The 21,905-nt window shown below is 41.9% G+C and overlaps 2 protein-coding genes across 4 annotated transcripts; both read right to left on the bottom strand.

Annotated features, from left to right (window-relative positions):
* Positions 1–165: 165 nt before the first annotated feature.
* Positions 166–4,576, bottom strand: yrdc (yrdC N(6)-threonylcarbamoyltransferase domain containing). Of its 2 annotated transcripts, none has more exons than XM_076736357.1 (6): positions 4,405–4,576; positions 3,133–3,328; positions 2,027–2,170; positions 1,734–1,900; positions 1,489–1,619; positions 166–301 (listed from the first exon to the last, which is right to left on the bottom strand). In XM_076736357.1, the coding sequence occupies exons 1-6, from the start codon at positions 4,574–4,576 to the stop codon at positions 281–283; spliced, it is 831 nt and encodes a 276-aa protein (XP_076592472.1). In that variant the 3' UTR covers positions 166–280. The 2 variants fall into 2 exon arrangements, with proteins under 2 accessions (XP_076592472.1, XP_076592473.1); XM_076736358.1 differs by having other exon boundaries at positions 1,734–1,853; positions 2,056–2,170.
* A 1,455-nt stretch (positions 4,577–6,031) lies between these two features.
* mtf1 (metal-regulatory transcription factor 1) lies at positions 6,032–21,665 on the bottom strand. 2 transcript variants are annotated; one of them, XM_076736354.1, is made up of 11 exons: positions 21,572–21,665; positions 19,476–20,004; positions 15,570–15,808; positions 14,412–14,543; positions 13,990–14,063; positions 12,596–12,729; positions 12,116–12,193; positions 11,837–11,924; positions 11,095–11,759; positions 10,610–10,679; positions 6,032–9,791 (listed from the first exon to the last, which is right to left on the bottom strand). In XM_076736354.1, the coding sequence occupies exons 2-11, from the start codon at positions 19,941–19,943 to the stop codon at positions 9,304–9,306; spliced, it is 2,436 nt and encodes an 811-aa protein (XP_076592469.1). In that variant the 5' UTR covers positions 19,944–20,004; positions 21,572–21,665; the 3' UTR covers positions 6,032–9,303. The 2 variants fall into 2 exon arrangements, with proteins under 2 accessions (XP_076592469.1, XP_076592470.1); XM_076736355.1 differs by having other exon boundaries at positions 11,095–11,636.
* Positions 21,666–21,905: the final 240 nt, after the last annotated feature.

Genomic DNA, 21,905 nt, shown 5'->3' with positions numbered 1-21,905 from the left:
CACATAGCAAACACATAGTAAGGCAGAAAATATGGTCATCAAAGGAAAAAGTTACTGCAGTCCTCAAAGCAGCCACCAGAACAATATGAGCCTCCTGAGTTCTAGTCTTTCCAAGGAAAGAGTAATTCTTCCATGTGAGCATGAAGAGGATTCATCTTGTCTGAGGAAGACCCCGGGTCGAGGCCGGTTGTGCGTTTCAGCGTGCGTTGCGGAGTGTGGCGAGTTCAAAGGTCACTGTTCCCCCGAGTCTTCTGACAGTCCGTGTTTGCGCTCCAGCACGTCAACCGTGGAGGAAAGGGCACTGCAAGAGAGTTACAGTCATTTCTTGTTTAATGTACTGAGTCGCCTTCAGAGTAAACATGGGCGGTTTGGGAGTGTGAGGTGGCGCAGTGGAGAAAACTGCAGCCATGTTTGAGTCCACACCAATTCATGCAAAGCACAACTGATTACTCTCTAAGTTCAGAGTGTTTTCCGTATTCTGTCTGCGAGCAGAGGAGATGTCGAATCCTAGCAGGTGCTGCAGGAGCTTCGTCCTCCCAGATGGTGGACTACATTGAGATGACACTGTTGCTGCTGTAGGAAGCAGAGCAGGAAACCAAAAACACTGGCAGGTGTGTGATGCAGGTGGACATTAGCCTTCGCTCGATTCAGATGTGTTTATTCGCTTCTCCCGTAAACAGCAGAGCTGAAGACATGGTCACGTTACGCTCCGGTGTTGCACACAATATATTCACTCTGTCTCCACTTCACTTCATTTGTAAGACAAATAGAATATGATAATTGGAAAATCCAGGATTTTTAGCTACGACCAGCAGCTCAGTTTTGGCCCTTAGAGGCTGCCACGGAGGTCAGTGTGTGTGTGTCTCTGTCTGCGTGAATGTGGTTCCCACTATTGCAAATTTGCCCCTGTTTTGAAGCCCTGTCACCACCACCGACAGTTTGTTTTGATATTTTCCACCTGCAACCATTCTCCATTTCCTTTGCATTTGTGCATTGCATTGTGGGAGAGTAGCACGCATCCACAGCGCACTCAAAACTGTAGTTAGTATGCATACGGTCACTTTTCCACTGTGAACACACTGCATAGTAAAACCTGCTTAAAGCCAGTGTGTAGTATTGATTTGGGATGTGGCGCGTGTGTTTGGAGGCACAGAAATCATCAGTCCAGCAAAGAGCCATGATGCAGTTTTGTTCAATATTTCGCGATCAGATGACAAACTGCAGCATCCGTCTCATACACCGTTTCCAGATATCTATGATCAATATCTATTTATTACTGACATCTGAACCTCTGCATCCTCTGCTGGGCTGTTTTGTTGCATGGATGTCTAATCATCTCTTCATCACATCCATTTAAAACACAATTTCTTGAATGTCTGCTAAAATTTTAACGCTCCTGTCATAAATTCTGTGGATATTATTAGTATGCATGATTTTATTTGCAGAGATGAAAAAGAAAAAATACATGACCCAACGGCGTGGACTCACCAGCCGGGTCTGATGATGCGATATTTGCCCAGCACTGATAGGTCGACCACCGTTGATCCGAGGCGGCTCTGGTCTCCTATTGGTCCTCCATCCACCACCACTGCAAGTTTGGGCCAGAGCTCCTGAAACTCCTTCAGAGGGAAAAAACACTGAATTCAGCTGCTGGGAAACACACTGAAAATAAATAACGAACGCGGGGCTCCAATCCCTCAGATTATTTTCCTTTCCCTCCCTCTTTCACTTACGTGCACGGCCACGGTGCTGGTGTGTGAGCTGATGTTGGCGCTGGTGAGTGCGAGCGGTTCCCCACACATCTGGCAGAGGCGTCTCATAAAGGCATGGTCTGGGATGCGTACGCCGACAAGCTGAGGAGCACACGGGCACGTGAGCAACAGGTAATACGGTGGTAGAGCTGCTCGACATCTTTGGCATCAGCGCTAAGCACATTGCCAACGCCGTGCGTCCGACCTTTGCAAACTAAGGACTGCGCCTGATCTCCCGCTCACTGCTCTTTTTCATCACAACCAACTTTCTGAACGGTGATATCCATTCAGGGAGTGGACTTACCGAAGTGAAGGGGTTGAGATCTGCATTCAGGGCTTCAGATCTTTCGAACACCAGAGTGACGGGACCGGGCAGCAGGTCGCCTAACAGAGCCTCCTTCACCGGCACCTTGCAGTACCTGTTCATGGACACACAAACAATGCTGATTAATGCTGAGCAGTGCTTTCAAAGCTGGTGGTTCAGTGCTGACATTACTGACGTTCAGTGTTTATCCAGGATGCTGCCTTCTGGTAGTCTGCTTTATCTCCTCTGCTTTATTTTGTGATTTATTAGTTGCATAACAAATTAATTAATGAATACTGTGAGATTTCTGGGACAGCAGGTGTGCCTGTCGCTCAAAATGTAAAGCGTGTCTCGGTGGTGTGAAGACGGGATCTCTACCTCTTCTCCATGTGACTCCTCTGGAGATGACTAATACGTCTGCGGAGGTGAATGCAACTCAGAACATTTACTCAAGTACTGTGCTGGAGTACAAGTTTGAGGTGCTTTTCATGACGTAACTGTACAAATTCAGGTGTTTGCTTATAAAACAAGAGCTTAAAAAATGATGCTTTGTTATACTGTGAGTACTTTCACTTAAAGTTGGGCTCAGTTGTTCTGGAGAAAGACTGTTTTTATGACTGTCTCTCCTCCTTCACAATGCGATTTCATATTAGCATGCATGATTTACAGTCGTGTCTCCCCCCCACCTTTTCCTGTACATGAGCACCAACGCCTCCTGCTGCTGATTGGCTGAAATAGTGTTGTGCGTTTCCAATTTCCAGAGCCAGGGCTGTGCACAGCGCACACACCCAGCTAGCGGAGCGTGAGGAGACATTCGCTGAGTTTCAAAGTCAGTGAATATCAACAGTCTCTCTAAGTGAAGAATAGTTCCTCCACCACCATGTATATGAGCAGTATGGTGGCCGTTCTGAGGGATGGACACCAAACCACAGCAGCTACTGCTGATATTTTAAATGTGCATCAAGCTGTCGCTCCATTACAAAGATCAGATTATGTTAACTTTCCACCAAAATGTCCCAGATCAAAGCCTTCCTCTCACTCTGGCGCCAAGCAGCAGAAACACACGCAAACGCTTACTTATAGATATCCTGAATCTCCCCCACACAGATGGCCAGCGGCTTCTGAGCGTCTCGTCCTTTCACGTCGTAGGTTTTTCTGACGGCTTCGGAGTTCTGGGCCAGACACGCCAGGCCGTAGATGGTGTCCGTGGGCACCGCAACCAGGTCGCCCTCCTTCAGGGCTTTCACCGTGCAACGGAGGATTTCAGCACCACCTGCAGTTCAAAAGCAACAAGGCCGGTCGATGAGGCGTCAAGCAGCGCAAAGCAAACATGTTAACAAAAGACTGATGGTAAAGAAAAAAAAATCTGCTGAACTCAACGGCAACGTGTTGGACAGGCGAAGCTGCATATTGTGAGAGGGGGTTTGGAGTAGCAGACGAGGACAGAAACAACATGTATGGCTCTAGAACTGCTCATGAGGGACCCTCCACTGATCTGATACAGCTGTTGAGTTGCATTGTGGGAAGTGTAGGCTTCAGATATCTTGCAGCTGGATCCATTACTAAGAACTGAAAATCAGGATGTGTCAAACTCTGCTGCATCATTTCAACCATTCTTATTAGAAATCTGTTTCTTGTGAGTCCCATCAGTTGAAGACTGTAACACCATACATCTACTCTACTGCGTTCCAGAGGGAGGTGTGCTTTCCCATCAGCACCACTTTTCTAATCGCTGTGGTTTGTCCACAAGCCACCGTGCAGAATAAAGGTCAGCATGAAAAACATACGGTGAACTTCTAAATATGATAAAAAGCTTTAGTTTCTACTCCCTAACTCTATACTTGAGGTAGCTACGGTGAATTGATGCTGACACATTAATGAATTAGTGATGTGAGGCACCACCATTCAGCCTGTCTGCTCACCTCTAATACTTAAAATGTTCATACATTCACTGTGTAGATAGGTACACTCACTTCACTCTTCTTTTGACATATCATCATTTGAATTCCTCATTTTATTTCTGTACAGAATCAGGACATTTGCTCTCGAGGCTGTTGAACATCTGCAGACTTTCTAAATAAAGCTTTGATGTGCAGTTTGGGCAGAGTGTATTTCACTGTTCGTGATAACTCAACTCTGACGTAAATCCCGTAGGTGTGGGAGGGTCCATGCCAAACATGACAGGAAAAAAACAAGAATCTGATGTAACACTCTGCAATGTTTACGCTACTTCTGTCTTATGCAAATCTTTCTTCAGTCGCTGAAATCCATCAAAGTCATTCACTTGTTTTCTAAAGCTCCAGTCTTTGTGCAGCCACGTGCACCTCCGCTGTGAACGGCACGGCTAACCTGTGTGGCTCTCCTGGTGAACGGACGGCCCATTGGGAGTCGCGGGACTCAAACGCAGCACTTTGGTCTTGAGCTCTTTGCACATCTCTCCTCCGAGTCGACGAGCTGCGGCTGAACTGTTCGCTGCTCTGGATTTGAGTAATTCTGCGGCGACGTTAAGGACGGACTTCATAAAATCAAAGCTACAGCTACGGATGTGCCCCTTCGCAGCCGGGGAACATGTTGTCGCCTGATGAAATAACAGAAGACTTCCGGGTTACGCCCACAAACAATGACGCTGGCTTTCTTAAAGGGCCAGCAGCACATTGGTTCAGAAACCAGTGGTGGGAAAGTTTGGACCTTGAAGATTTTTTTTTTTTTTTAATTTCTCCATTGATGTTATTGAACAACAAATTATTTTTTAATTTCTATGGATATGGACCTATGAGTCTGAAAGATGTGATGGTTAAAGGTTTTTTAATAATGGTCCTAAAATATATTTGTGGGAAAATTTGTTTGGTAACAAAAACATTATCTTATATATATATATATTTTTATTTATTTATTTATTTTTTATAATTTTGGCAGTCTTGTCTTCCCAAAAAATACATTCAAGTCCAAAAACCTGTTTAACATTGTATTGACACAAATACCCAACCAACCTTATAAAAAACCCTGATATATTTAGATTGTGAAAGATCATCGCCTGAATTGCAGAATCACTTCTTTCATTACTTTTTCCTTCCCATTTCTTTGTATTTACCCCTAAATTCTTGACATATTTTTACTGTTTAAGTTTGGTATCACAGAGTTTTGCTATAGAAATAAATAAACAACCTAGTCTGGTTTTGTTATTTTGGAAATATAGTATCTGTTGACAGATATTCTGGCATTTCTTCAAACTTCCCAGCAGACACTGACACATATTTCTGATTGACTGACCTCACCTGTCTGCTCTCCTCATTACTCATTAATTAGGAAAACTTAAACCACCTGCGAGCACCTGCTTAAAAACACAGACACACTTTGGAAATGCAGAGTTTACAGGACAAATGACATGTCCACAGTCATGGCCTCAGACACAGGTAAAAAAACAAACAAACAAACAAGCAGCTTTTCAGCTTAGGTGCTGCATTATCAATAAATCTTAAAGCATGTTTGTTACAGTTACAGATTGTTCAGAAGACACAATGACCCTGCAGACGGATGAGGGCGCTTCACTGGTCAAACAGGTCAGACACAATACGAAGCTCAACTTTTGATGGCTGTCAGGCCAAACTACCTGTTGAGCAACATGCTTTGCCCTCCACAGAACCTGGAGGAAGTCAATGACAGACTGCTGAGCCTGTCTCAGAAGATAACCCTGTGCAACAGGGTCCTGAACGGCTTGAAGGATCTAAGTGACGTTCTAGTGGTGAGCTCTCTTCTCTCCTTACGCCCTTGTGACTTACTGCAGACTCCAAAAGTTAATCTTGTGTTATGCTCCGCAGAGAAAATCTCTTCAGGATGTGTCCTTACCGCCGAAGAAGTGACCAGAAGTGCAACAGTCTCCATCCCGCCGCCTTTCTGTTTATATGGGTTAAATAAATTCTGTTAAGATTAATTGTCAATTTCACTGTAAAGACTTCACTAAGCAGCAGAAACATTTTGGTGACGAGGGTAAGGTTTTATTATATTGCTCTCAATTCAGAAAGTTATTTATAATACTTTATATGAAACAAGCATAAGCAAACATTTTCACATTGTACATTCTTTTAAAAAATACAAATCCTCAACAATTCCTTAGTCTTTGGGTGTCGAGACATTCCTTTGGAAGCATATAGTTTCCCCTGCCTTTTTTCTTTTTTAATACTGCCAAATTGGAAAAAGATGGCAGGAATTTTCCATTTCTAGAAACACTCTGGCTTTACATTTGTGATCAAACAATGTGCTTCCAAACAAATGTCACCATCAGTGTCTTTCTGAAGTTACCACTTGTAAACTTCAGAAAGACAAACCTGGGCCAGAAATCCACGAGAGGAAAAAAAAAAAAAAAGAAAATCCTCTGCTTATTGATTAAAACAAATATCGTCTGTGAGTTTGACTTTCATTGGTGAACATGAGCCGACGCGTCATCCATGTCCACGTGTAATTTAAATGTGAAAGGCTGAGATGATTACATAAACGGAGTGAGCAAAATGAAACATGTTCACGCATAAAGAGTGTAAAAGGAAAAAAAAAAAAAAAGCTGCACACATTTGACCAAAAATAATTCTTAAAACAGAATCATTCATTAAGTACTCTTTCAAACAAATCCAGTTTTTAACAGCATGTCAAAGCAAAGCTGTGGTGCAACATTCATGGGAACAGTACTTGGATGGATCCACTACGAAGTCTAGATTCACACCACTCCAAATGTGGAAAATGAAATGCAATACACCGGAGTTCAAAGAGCATGCTTAATCTGTATGCATCCAAAAGGCAACGTTTGCCTCTGGAGTTCTGCATGTACGGTCGCAGCAGAATATCATTTGAAAGAGGGAGGAATAAAGAATCTTTTAGTCTTGGAGTCAGTATTTAAACTTGTGAATGCCACACTTAAAATTGCATAGTTGTGTTCAATGCCGGTATGCATGTATGAGAATGCAGATATTGATGGTATGCGTTTGCCTCGGGCAGGAATTTCACTGAGCGCCTTAATGGGGAAATGGTGAGTAAATTGCCATTTTGCATTCCAATGGAGCCAAGCGGAGACACTAATACAGCATATGTGGAATGATTTAGAGGACAAAATGTGTGACTGGAGCCTTTCATTACATATCTCACGGCCTTCTTGGCAAATATGAATCAAGGGAAAGTGCCACTTCTAAATTATGGCAAAGGGAAAAAAAAAAAAAAAAAGCCATGTGTTTTGTGACATGTATTTCAGTTTGGACCTAAAACGTATCAACTGCATCTGTCATGAAGCTGATTTTATATATATGTGTTTTAGCAATGCTGCATATCCATGAATGACTTTCCAAACAGACAGCTGGAAAACAACACAGATTGTAGGAAAACCACAAGCTTTTCTGTCTCAGTGCTTTTGCCTCATTGTGATCTGCTGCTGGAAGTTGATTGCCTGAGACTCGATGACGATGTGTGTGTTGGCATGTCAATGGCAAGTCTGAAGCAGGGACTGTCAAGGCAAGGAGGCTCGTAGAACAGTTATGTTGTAAGGCCAAGTAGCTCTACACTCTATTATTAGGGCATAATGTATTCGCTCTATCGTCATTGCATTGTGTCCCATTGAAACAATACTGTTAAATTATACTCTGAGGAGGAGGCTATGTGTTACATATATTTTGTTACTATGGGGACTGTACAAAAGCCCAGCTGCTAGTAGAACTATTCAACTAAACACAGCAAAAACTCTTCTGCATAAATGTGGCTGGGGGAAGAATGCAGGGATACATTAGCTCCAAACTGTGGGAGTTAGTTATTCAAAAGTCTATACAAAAATACAAATTCTAGAATAATCTACAAGTTTCTCAAAGATGTTTACACTAAAATGTACTATATTTACACGGTCGCCAGGACACCATCTTTTAAATGCTACTTTACAGCAGTTGTATACAAAAGTGTGTAGTGGTGTGGCATCTCAGCTGAGGAGCTGTCAGATTACTCACTTTACAAGTTAGTGTGCAATAAACAGGGAAGAGTGCAGCAAAACGTAGGGCTACTGCAAGAACGGGGCATCTGGTAAGAAAAACGTATGTCTGAGGAACAAATTAAGAGAACCAGGATCAGTTATGACTTGATGCATCCCTGAGAGGGTCACAACCCTTTAAAACGTGGGATGTTGACAGTAATTCCTTACTCGTTCATTGTGGACACTTCTTGCAAACAAGCAGATCCTAGAGGATAATTTGCTTCACTGTGCAGTCTACGATAGGTGCCTCTTTTCTCAAAACTTGCTTTTAGCAATACCCATTACGTTCTAAAAAAAAAAAAAAAAATCAGTAACATAAAAACAGCTCTATTTAAAAATACAAGTGATTGAAATAAATTAATAATAGATCTCTGCTATCTTGAAGATTATATTACCAGTATAATGAAAGAATCAAGCATTAAAATAAATTAACATTTACAATCTTAAATTAGTTTAAGTTATAGGCAACTTAATGATGTTTTGACTCAATTTCACTTAAAGACAGGCAGATCTGGTCACAGGTTCTTTTTCTCATTTAGTAAATTACTCTCAAAAGACGTAGAAAAGAATCATCACATTTTCTGGACTACACTAACGTTCCTAGCAAATAAAAACACGGAGGAAATCATATTGTGTGTCTATGTGGCCAACCCTTTCAAATTCCTGTTGGGTGCGATGTTTGATAAAATTATAGCAAATTCCTCTAATATACAGTGCATTCTGGTCAGTTGCATACCAGCTTGAAGCATTTGTTAGGACCTGTAGTACAGTACAAGGATATACAGACAAGTTTTGTTTTCCTGCTCGGGCGTGTTTCAAGTCAGGAAAATGGAACTCTTAAGTCATCAGTGCTTGGACAACACTCGTTTGTATCATTCGATAATTTCAGAGTGGATATCGAGGGGTTATTATATACAGTTTGATAAGAACAAAGGATCTACTGCCGTTTCCCTGCATTACATAGCCTTAAAGTTGATAAATCTCAAGAAGCAAACTAATCCTGTTTTTGAAAACTCCACTACTGCAATGAGACTCAACAGAAAGATTAGTAATAGTTCGTCTATATATGTTGTGCAATGCCATACAGAACAGAATGCACTGCAAGTACAGGGGGTTCGATGTACACACTATATAGGGAGACAGAAGAGGCATCACTGTGGAGAATGACTCGAGATGTGGGTGGAATTGATGCCTGTGGATGAGTGGGCGCAACAGACAACACATGGTGCCAGACTCAGAAGGCAGCTCTTCTAAGGATTGCCATCAGTGGCCATGTTGAAGTCATCAGCGACCAGCAGCAGAGCCTCAATGTTGGCAGCTGTCTCAGGGCTCTGCAGGGAGAGGAAGTCCGAGACATCCATATTGGCCAACCCTTCAGCTGAGGGAGGGCTGGTGGCAGTGCTGCCCACTATTGTGGAGAAAGTCTGAGCTGAGGAGGAGGAGGAGGAAGAAGAAGAGGGGGCCTCCAGCCTCACCTCACTCACCTTGGAGGAAGACTCAGGGAGGCAGCATGAGGGAGATGAGGTGGCTGGATGGTGCGGAGGCTCTGGGTGCTGTGATGGTGGGGGAGGAGGGGGCTGTGATGGTCGCGGCGGTGCAGGGGCTGAAACAATGGAGGAGGCACTCTTTGAACTCTTGTCTTTAGCAGAGTCCCTGCAGGCACAGTGGCACTGGCAGGATTCCTCCTGTTTGATGATGATGACAGGCAGGCTGAGGCCGATCTGTTGGACTGAGTTGCCTGAAAACAGAGAGAAATCTCAGTCCAGAATGTGACAGAGGGATTACTTTCTTCATCAAGAGATGATCAGCTGATGACTTTCAAAGCAAGTCATCACATGTTCCTTAACAGCATCTTGAAGAGTTAACATGTGAGAGCAATCACAGACACTCAGCCACAACTCCTCTGAAAAGGATTGAAAGATGATACAAAAGCTGAAACAAGAAGTTGAGCAGAAAATCTGTCGAGAGTTTTGCTAATTGATTACGTTTTTAAGTTATTCATCATGCAAAAAACGCCAAACATTCTCTGACTTCAACTCCTCGAATGTGAGGGTTTACTGCTTTATATCATTGTAAACTTAATAGTTTTGGGGTTTTGTACTGTTGAAATTGAAAGACGACACTTGAGGTCTGGGAGATTATGATTCTCTTTTCTGCCATTTTATAAACTAAGCGATCCATCCATCCTAATTTGATACTTTATTGAATCATGAAAATCAATCATCTCCAGCCCAAGGCTGTGCAACAATACTCACAGTTCCTGAATGTTTTGAATGTTATTGCTCCTGTGGTGCAATTTTATTATTAAACATTATAATGGGATATAGTTTCAACTGTTCTAGCACTGAGCATTAGTTGAGCGTCAGCATCTTGGAAGTGCATTTGTATAATAAAACTGTTGTTGCAGAAGTATCTTAGTGGAGCTCTCTGGACACCAATCTACCATTTAATTAATCCCATCAAAGCTAAGCACAGTGCTGTCAAAACAAACTCATGATTTCATTACAGCCTTTTGGCTAATCTCCACAACATGAAGAAATATAATAATTCACTTACCAGCATTTCCTCCCACTGGTATGGCTGTAGTGAAGAAAACTTTTTCCACTTTTGGAGCTCCTTGATGTGGCTGTGAACAAACATTGAACAAGCACAGGATTAAAATAAATAAATAAAAAGCCAGGGAATATTATGAGGTTGATTGGCACCAGATCTGCATTGAAGTGATATGGTAGGTGTATGTGTGTTGCATTAATAGTAGTAAATAAAAAAGTAAAACCTATTTTAAGTCCTTGTCGATCATACTGAAAAAACCGAACTCCCCACTGTATGACTTTGCACATTAATTTGTTATCACTTACGTGCATGGCACAGTGTAGTTAGCTAATCCTGTGACATGAGTATCCTTAGAACTACAAAATGCAAGAAATCCCTCATTCCATACACATAGGAATGTGTTTTTAAAGAATGGACCACAAAATCAACATGAGTACAAATCAAGTCACCATTTCTCAGTGCAAACACTGTGTGAGAGCATGACTCACTGCTTGCTCTGGGTTCTGCTGGCTGTTGGCAGCACTGCTGAAGATCCACTGGAGGTTCTGGTCAGACATGACCAGGCTGGGTTGCAGCAGGTTCTGGGTGGGAGCTATGGTGATGGTGGCAGGTGTGGGAGGCAAACCAGGCCCAGAGCTGGGGACAGGGTTGTTGGCCAAAGGCACAGGTTGAGCCACAGCTGCCAGAGCATCTGTTGCAGTGGCTGCAACAGATACAGCAGCAGTGCCCGGTGGTGTGGTGGTCAGTGCTGGAGCCACTGGTGGAGGAGCGGGGATGGGTTGTGGTAGAGGAGTGGTCTGGGTGGCACTATCTGGCTGCAGGAATGTGGGTGGCAGTGCCACATAATGCTGGGGGGTGACATGGCTTGCTGCTTGGACAGAAGCCTGGGCAGGCACATCAGAGATCTGCTGAGGCCCAGTTAGTTGCATGAAAGGGGGAGGCTGTGCGGCGCTGACAGTAGCGGTGGCAGAGGCAGGGGTGGAGGCCTGAGAGGAAGAGCTCTGACTGAGCTGGGAAGGAGCCTCCATGACTGCAGTTGTGTGGGAACAGGAAGATGAGGAGGTAGGATTGAGAGAGAAAGAGATGAGAGACGAGGCATCAGTCACTACTGGTTGAGTAGAGGTCTCTAGGTTGAAGGGTTCGGCAAGGCTCTCTGAGGAAGGGGGGAAAAAACTCCATAAGTGAACAAGAACATTGGATAGAGTTCAAGCTGACAGGTTTTGTACTGACCGTTGGGATGGGCATCATCTTGGCTGACGCTATTTTCAGGACTCTGGAACATGAGCTCAAATATCTTCACAGGGGTCACGCTTTGAGCCTGTAATGAAATACAAATGAATCAATGTGAGCTTATTAAGTATTAAAACAGCCAGAAACTCTTCCTTTCATTACAGTGACATCTGAACTTAGATGTCAAAATAGCTGCCTGTTAACTGACATCTTTACTGACTATCCTGACAGCTCCTCAACGTCTGTTTGACAAAGCTGGAGAAAAAAAGCCAGACTTACATTATGGATGTTCTCTCGTAGCTCTGAGTCTGTGGAGATGAGGCTCAAGTCACTGAGGCACAGCGAGTGATTTGCATCCTGTAATTAACAGATGAATAGGCCCTAATTATACTTGCCACTGCTGTAGGATCAAGCGCTGAGTCATGCAAAGAAGACAGGGAAGCAAAACTGGAGAATAATGCAACATCAACTATATGTTAATGTGAAAATTAAGGATTTACTTCAAGGAGCAAGCTCTCTAGAATGCCGTCCATATAGCAATAAAACCTGTCATATGTGAATGAAAGCGGAACACAAGTGTTGTGTATGAAAAATGCCCCCAACATCAAAAGTCACATTGTACATTCACAAGGTTTTAACGAAGTGAATAATATGAGCACAACAGTGTCATGTTGCTCTCGGGCTGCGCATGGAGAACATGACATCCGTGCCAACACTGAGCGACAAAGTGTCCTACAAAGCTGCTGCACTGTGACTCACTTCAGAGAGCGGATGGGTGAGGGTAACGCTGAAGGGCTGTCCTTTGTCGTGGCCCCGGATGTGACTCTTCAGACTGTACTGGCTGCTGAAAGTCTTCTCGCAGCCGTCACTGGGACAGTTGAATGGCTTCTCCCCTGCAGAATGAGCAGGGACAGAAAGGTAAGAGCTAATCTTCACAGCTTAATCATTAAAAGTCAGCTTAGATAAGTGCATATTTCATAGACTATAACAATACGACATAAACTTCAGCAGTTTAGCAAAAACCTCACCCTGGTGATAAAAAGTAACAACCACTTGTGTTACAATAAAAAACAATAAAACAATAAAGCCTCAGCACAGAATCTGTTTCACTTTTTTTTTTTTGTTCATCCAACAGGACAGGTTTATGAGACTGATAAATTGGTCTGATTACTGACTCTACATTCTTTCAATCCACAGTTTGTGAGAATCAGCCATATAGAAAAAAAAATTACATTAAGGGAGCCATGTATTACAAACAACCTGGATATGAGGGAGCAACTGGCTGTCTGTTAAGGAGCTGAAGACCGACTCCCCTCCCTGAACATTAACACAGTTGGGAAAAAGACTTGACCTCGGGCAACTTTAAATTTATTTATCTAAATTCTAATTTGTTGAGAAAACCCTTGAGACACTTTGTCTCATTTTCATTGAAGTCTTAAGACACAAAAACATGGAAATTAAATAGAAAATAAATTGAAATAAACACATACATCAACGTCAAGAATGCTAAAATAAGGGCTCTCACACAAACCATTCACTCTACATCTGTTATGTCATCTGCACAAAACTAGCTCTGCCAAACAAAAACATTCTTTCAAACATATAAACTACAAAAAAGAAGGAAAAGACAAAGAAAAACAAGAAAATTGAGCTAAAAAAGATACATTTTAGTTGTAGTGAAAATAATAGAAATTGGTCTATAATTATTAAGATCTAGTGGGTCACCTCCTTCGACTTAAGGGCATTTCCATATAGAAGTTTAGAGGTAGACAAGAATACATTAAATAAGCCAGCAAGTGGCAAAATAAGAACTTGAGGAGCTCATTTAATAAGCTTACAGTATCTTCGAAGACATCAGGTCCAGGAGCACAGCCAAGTACAATTAGGGAAGTTATTTGTCCAATCAATACAAGTGCACATGGACAGAGCCTTTTTAATTACTGCTCTTTTAACTGCAGTTATATACAGACTTCTGAAAGGAAGATAGTAAACACAAAACCACACAATGTTTCAGGCTGCAGTGAAAATCTATTTAGTTAACTATGTGTGGGAGGCACTGGTGACAATGTAAATGCAAATCAGGCAGAGCTGCAAAATAAACATGTCTTTGTTCAAGCTTCCCTAGAGAAATCAACAATATGTGTAACATGTACCTGTGTGTGTCCGTACATGCGTTTTTAGGTGATGACTTGCAGCAAAGGCTTTGCCACAGCCATCGTGGTCGCATCTAAAATCAACGAAAGAAAAAAAAACACATCGTCAGGAATGCTTACAGCAATGAATTTCCAGTCTACAGTAAAGCCATGCCCTTAATAGAACAGTGAGGACGCTCAAGTCATCACACACATACAGCCAAATGTAAATATGTACAGCAGATGGGAAACTTATGTGCCGAACAGTGCATCTCAAAATGCAGCTCCCAAAACACGATGAAAGTATTCAGTATTGTACTTGTGCAGAAAAGCAAACATTAAAACAGACACAAAGAGCTGTCTGTGAGTATCTATTAGTATCACAGTTCCTTCATCTTCTGCAAGGGGTGGATTAAACCTGGTGTGATAATGGAAATGCTCACCGGAATGGCTTCTCCCCAGTGTGTGTGCGAATGTGCTTCCTCAGGTCGCTGAGTGTGGTAAAGTACTTTGTGCATCCCTCTGATTCACAGTTGAATGTCTTGCCTGTGTGAAGTCTCTGGTGTGCTTTTAGTCTGCAGAGACAATCAAATGTGTTTCATTAAACCCCAGTAGGAGCCACTCAGAGAGAAACAACGTACAGCTGCATTAAATGGCACGTGCTGATTCCTGTTGCACTCATCTTAAGGAAGCCTAAAACGCAGATGGAAGACAGTTGAGTCAACACTCGAGTGACAACAGAATCTATTCAGAAAAGGAAAATGGCTGAACGAAGTGCAAACACTCTTAGTGGTGGTGGTAGAAGAGAATCTGAGTGGCGTGGAAGATGGGGGTGGAAAGCAAATTTGTCGAAAAGAGAATCCACCCAAGTGTGCCATCGGTGGCTGCCCTGAGTAACAGCCTCTGACAGGGAGATGATGGCGGTGGCACAGCCTCACCAAGCCCCCGACATGTTGTCATAGCAACTGAACCAAAACCGACCAGAGGGCCATGATGTGGACTGCTTCAGATCACGGCAAAATCTAAATGTGAAAATGCTATGAATGAGGAATATCCCTGGCATTGATCGAGAGAGATTCAAACTGTAACTGGACCTAGAGAGAATGTAGTATTTTTTTTTATACATATTGATTCTGAAAATGTTAAATTGTAAAGATACTGAGTATCTGCAATGACCAAACTCACCCCTCCTCACCAGAGTTTTCCCTCTTTGGAAAATATAAGTTAAATTTTAGATTTCTAGGTTACAAAGATTACACTTCCAAATGCTATTTCTGGTCAGAGGGCAATGAACTGCCAACACACAGCAAGCCTCTACACAAAACACAAGGACATTATATATTTGAATTATACATAATTGTGAGCATCTCTATATTCTATTCCTAATGTAAAAGGTCAACATTTCTGTCTTGTAACAACACTGGTTAGGCCATGTACCTTATGTCAAGACCTGCCTTACAACTGACATTTTTTAGCCAGTGATCCACCTTTTAAGAGACCTGAAGGCTGCTCAACTACACACTGCTGACAGAACGCACAGTGTCATAATACTTAGAACAGTACCATGACAAGAAATTAGACAAAACTGTGCGAAGGCTTACCTGTATAACGTGTTAAAGGCCTTCTCACAGCCTTGCACATCACACTCAAACGGCTTCTCCTTGGTATGAACACGGACGTGGATCTTGAGGCTGTATGAGGTGAGGAAGGCTTTTCCACAGCCCTGTTGATTGCACACGAATGTGTACTCGCCCCGGTGTGTCTTCTGGTGTGTCCGCAGGTTTCCCGCCGTACTGTATGTCCTCGTGCAGCCTTCGAACATGCACTGATAGCGTTTCACCTGATGAAGGAAGCACAGGAGAGGGAAATCAGCACCTACACATGGGGTTAGCTAAGGCAAAAGATAACATTACCCATCTTAAAAATCAATGAAATAGTCTTTAATTTGTATATATAAAAGCCAGTGAGAAAGTAATTTGTTAATTCATCTCAGTAATAATCAGCCTTGCCATACTATAGTGAAGTGACAGTCTGAGTCAGTGACCTTTCAGACGGGACTTGAACTCAATGACTCAGCCACCCCTCAGCACATGAAGCGGGTGTGCATAAAGGACAGCGATGATGACTAACCCCCATGCAATACCCTATTCCAATGCTGTTTCACAGCACCAATCCCCATTGCAGTGAGGCAGGCTCCTGCTCTCTCCTCACACAAAAGCCCTGGGGCAAAGTGAATAAAAACAGCCTGTTCTCCTCTTCTTCCAAAAAACATTATTCTACATTGATCAGGAAGTCAGGGGGAGGAAACTTGCGGTTGACCACTTCAATGAGCAAATCCCATTCTCAGCTAACATTATTCCTGTAACTTACTGTCCTGATCCTGTTATCAAAAAATAAATACATATTAAAAAGTATCCTACCATAAAATTTCCCGTAAGTGTGGCTCTGAAGATAAAAGACTGCATGTTTTGCCCGGGCCCTATGAGACCAAATAGTTTCCCCACTTATGAGTAGCCAGCAAAGTTGGAAAATTAGGGTTATATTGTAATGTCAAAATTCATGAAATCTTAAGATCAGGATATTTGATTTGTGAGAATTTGTAAGACTTTTACATGAAAGCAATACAAACCTTTCTCGGCCTAATGCCAAATCCAAACAAAGTTCTCAACAGTTCATTATAAACTGCCTGTCTGTGAATGATAAGACACCAAGCACTGAAGTGCTAATGCATGTTTCTTCATGACGTTAAACATTTCTTAGGTGCTTTAAGTGATGCATTTGTCACTTTGAAAAAATCAAATCAAACTTCAGGACACACCTGGTCACAATCTAAATCATACCATGAAAGGACGAAACCTTCTTAGCTGTTACACATACAGAGAAAGTGTAAAACAACTGATTTAACTTTCGCTTCACTCTTACTAACAAACGCTAATCTGATTGATGGGTAGTCAAAGCCCATTCATTCAGATTTTAGGATGTGGGAGAGATGATTTGTTAAGCAAACATCCATGCAAAGCCACTGTGGGTAGCCTGCTAAAGCTTGTAGCTCAGTGCTGTATTCATCTCCCACACCATCGTGACTCCTCATCATCAGTTCGATCACTGTGAAAAGCACTGTACGCTTTGGGCTCCCACATGCACTGTGGAAAGGACCACTTCATTACAAATTAAATGGTTGTGTCAGAGTATTTACAGCAATATCGCTAAGTGCTTGATGCTGCTCATCATTAGGCCTTTTTCCTTACACCTGTTGCACAGAAGGCTGGAATTTTCTATTAGATGTTCACAGGAAATAGCCACTTTCTAATCTTGCTTTTAAAAGGCAGGATGGCTAAAATTGTTTTTTCTATGTCATACACAATGAACTGAATGCACACAGTGCATACATCACCACAGTGTGCTCATCAGCAGCACATGCCACTGACATAATTTACTAGGCTTTATTTTATGTGCAAAACCAAAATAATGTTTAACAAAATCGAAAAAGGAGCTTAATTTTCTTTGAGGTTTCTTCCATTTTCTGGCATGTACACTTCCCTATAGGGAAGTATCATAAATGAATGCTTTAGTTCATTGTCCTCTTGGAAATTCATCCTGTGCCTGTGGTAATCATCATAACAATGTCATAGCAAATCAAGTCATAATGCCATAGCAATGACAAAAACAACAATACAGATGAATCAAACAAAAGCAACCAACCAACACTGCAAGCACAATGACTGTGAACAAAACAATGTGAAGATACATACAGATTAAACAAACACAGCACTCAGCATTTAGCAGTAATAACAACCAACTTCCACTCACAAGTATCATATTTCATGATTTGTTTGTTTAGTGATATTACACTGGTGGATTAAAAAGACTTATTGGCACATTACTTCTTGAAGATGGCGCCCTGTACCTTCAACCTCATGTAACAAATCATTTTCACTAAAAAGGGGATGTGATAAACCATCAAGAATTGTCTGTCCTTTTCTTGTGACTCAGAGCCATCAGAACAGTGTTGCGCCATTTTGTTGTTGCAGTCTTCTTGGAAATATTAACTATTTGTGCACGTTCTTACCAACAAGAACAACAAGAAAAGGTACCACAAACTCTTCACACATTCACAATAAAAAAGAACCAGCAAGTTTCTATCACAAATTGGCATTCAGGACATTCTCCTTCTTGTTGCTGTTGGTGAGGGCAGTGGTGTCTCCAATTAAAATAAAACAATTTTTTCCTCAGTGTTTGAAAACTGGGCTGAAATCAACAAAATTACCAGTTCATTAACAATACCTTGTTTCATCTTTATTTATTATTAAACCAACATTGGCTATGTCACCAACATTAAAAACAACACTAGAGAGCAATACTCCCTTGTGGGGCCTCTGTGTTAATATTAGGAAAAACAGTGCATACAAGTACTCCCATCTAATGATGCTACTATCCACATCTAGCTGTAGTCTCTTTATAATAATAGATGTTGACACAAATCAATAATTAACAGCTTCGTTGGTTATGTGTTCGTCACAAGAACTTCAGATGGTGTTTTTCTTGATGGTGGCATAGTGTGTGTCACCTGATATTTGAAACAACTGGCTGAACACAGGACTGAGCTGTTGACTGGGACTTCATTGTTTCCTGCAGACTTCCACCACCCTGCCTCATATTCAGCAAGGACCAGCTGCTTTACCAGTGTACACTTGCTGTCAGATGGTTTTATAGTCAACTTCCACTAATTAGGCTGGGATAGGTGTCAAAATATGGCAGATTCACTACGTGAACACAGATAGGAGGCAGAGTGGGTTGTGAGTGGGTTAAGCCAAAGTCTAACACTGGGTGAAAATTTTGTGGAAGCAGGGTGACTCAACTAAGAGACAACAGCTGATTTTTTTGGTGCACTGAGATGTTAACTTCTACCTAAGCCAAAAGAGCAACCATGGTCAAACTGCTGGGGAAGCTCATTTTGAAAGATCATCTAGCACATCGATGTATTTGCAATTATACTTTGTATTTCACCAAGAAAATGCATGTTAAAAAAAAAAACACTTCCAGTATTAGTACATAGTGCGTTCCACTGCTTTGAAGATCATTACATCTTTAAACAATCTACTGTTCTGTTAAGCAGTTAGCTGCAAAGACTGAAAGCGCATCCACTAACCAAACCAAGCAATAACATCAGCAATGGCCAAATAAAACCAAGCATTACTGCAGCCATAACCAAACAAAAACCTAGCATTACCTCAGCAATAACCAAACAAAACCAAGCACTACTTCGGCAATAACCAAACAAAACCAAGTGTTACTTCAGCAGTAACAGCTGAGCACATTCTACTGACCATACTGTACCCTCATCTGTGTTGCAACTGGTATGTGAAAATGAATTTACACCATTGTTAGTAAGTGAAAGCATAAAACCTCAATACAAAACAAAGCTTCTGACTGAAATCATTGTGCACCTAAGTTCATATTGTATTAACTATTCAAAGTAAAAGGTATCTGCAATTATTTCAGCTCACCTCTCTTTGCTTGGTCTCTGGACACTCAGAGTGCAGGGTGAGGGTGGCTCCCTCTATGTTGCGGGGCATAGGGGTAGAGCCTGGATTTATTGTGAACTGGATCTGGTCTGGAGAAATGGTATGGTGCACATAACCCTGCAACATGCCATCAGGGTCAGTCATAAAGGTGAGAGAGCCCTCCTCCTCATCTCCATCACCTTCCCCTTCAGTTAGGAAGGTGACCCCATCTTCATCCCCTCCACAGTGGCCCTCCTCTTCACCCTCCTCATCCAGCCGGATGGGGTCCCGCTCAATGAGCACTGTGGTGCGGTCATACACCCGACCAGAGGACGACGAAGGCTCGGCGATCAGGTCATCGTCTTTGTCATAGTGGATCTTATCTTCTTCTTCTTCGTCGTCCCGCTCCAGGTGATCCACCTCCACCTTAAAGTACATGGGCGCCTCTGTATGAGGGCCATTCTCACTCATGGTCCCTGGTGCCTCTCCTTCCTCAGCAAGGAGGACTGCGCACTGACACTAACGTTACAGCCTAGAAAATAAATGAGAAAAATTATTTTTGTCCTTACAATTAGCTGCGTAGTTAAGAAATTCAAGGCAAGAGAGGTTTTCAACTGCAATGCAATTCAAAGACCTTTACATAAGACATAAAAAGGCATTAAGACAGATATAAACGAAACACATGGTATCACAAATAGACACACAAAGACAGACAGGTAAAAACTGAGTAAAACCCATAAAAATGAGAATGATAATTAAAGTGAAAATCAGAGTTTGATGCAAGATGTGATTTGATATCAAAATAAAAAAAACCTGAATTTAATAAAAGGCAGTGCCATACAGAGAAGATTTGAGTTTCAATGTAAATGAACAGAAAGTTGGGGCAGACCTCACGTTTTCTGGGTGGATTGTTTCAAATATGTGATGTATGACACCTGAATGTTGCTTCTGTTTAGCTTAGTTTCCATTTGAGCAGTAAGCAAACCTGCCCAATCTCCACAGAATGGGCCCCAAATTAATTTCAATTCATGAAAATAACCTGCCCCAAATTATCTGAGCGGTTTGGACGCTTAAGCAAATACGTGGGTCCATTCCTAAAGCAGACTTCCGTGTGCAGATCAAAGGGAAGCTACTTAATTATTTTCAATATTATAAAATTAAATACTCCTTTGCAAAGCAACCATTAAGAGGACATATTAGCCTTTTTGAGGGAAACGTTACCACACCGACATCTAGAACTTTCTGATTTCAATGACAGAAGTCACGAGACAGCAGCCGCTAAACTACATACATGTCAACGTAACTTAGATGTTTGGTGATTTCCAATCGATTAAAATGCCTCGGGCAAGGTCTTATAAAACGTTATGAGTAACGTGTATAAAAGACACCACACTCACACAACAATCCCAGTTAACTTTTCCAGGCTCGATATGGCTAGCTAACGCATGCAATACTGCGCGGTTTACAAACACAGTGGCCTGATGGGCACGCAATAACAGCCAAGTTTAACTCCTTTGACTGGACTGACAATGAAGTAACCATTACCTAACTTACTGTCATGATACTGAAATACTTAGCCGTAATATTACAACGTGTGGGACTACCAACCTGACGTTATTTCAGAATACACACTGGTCACATCGTTACTAGCCTGAGAGACATGTCGCTAGCTGGCTGCTATTAACCGATATCAAACCGTGACGTTACTTTGTTTATTTTAAACAACAAATATGTGGTTGTTACCACTTCTTAACTTCACGTGACCTGATTGCAGAGTCAACATAACTGACAGCCAGTAACCATTTTTGGCCTCATCTTACGAGAGCCACAGCTAAATGAACGTTAGGCAGCTAGCTATACGCTAGCGAAGTCAACTATCACTCATTTCTCTACACATGCATAGCTTTGCTAGCTAGTAGCATTTTAGCTCATAGCAAAGCCAGAGAGCTAGCTACTAACGTTAGCCTGTTTACTGTCGACAATTGACATAACCTATCCTCCCCTGCAAGGATAACAAGTTTCACATTACCAAGTGATAAACTGACATGCTGACGCTTAAGACCATCGACTAAAAGTAAATGACATTAAAATATATTTACCTGTGTTCAATTTTAAGCCTTATTCCTATGCTTTGGATGATTAGCACTTTCTTTCTATCCCCTCCCTAGGATACTACACAACGTCACAGACTCACAGCCATTCGTGATGAATTATGGGAAATTAAATATTGCTCTTAGTGCTGAATTAAAACATGAAACGTTATTTTCCCAAAGATTCAACTTTAACTCCTTATGTGGAAAATGCGATTCAATACGCTGAGTGTAGGGAAGAATATTCTTTCACACACTCATTTTGACAAAACTAAACGTGTCAGTGTGAATTTCTTTGCTTGTGATTGGCAACAAGGCTTGAGAATAAAAATCAACAGTGACA

Source organism: Chaetodon auriga, chromosome 8 (assembly GCF_051107435.1).
Source record: "Chaetodon auriga isolate fChaAug3 chromosome 8, fChaAug3.hap1, whole genome shotgun sequence".
NCBI classification, from domain to species: Eukaryota; Metazoa; Chordata; class Actinopteri; order Chaetodontiformes; family Chaetodontidae; genus Chaetodon; species Chaetodon auriga.
This window is presented reverse-complemented; position numbering and strand designations above follow the sequence as displayed.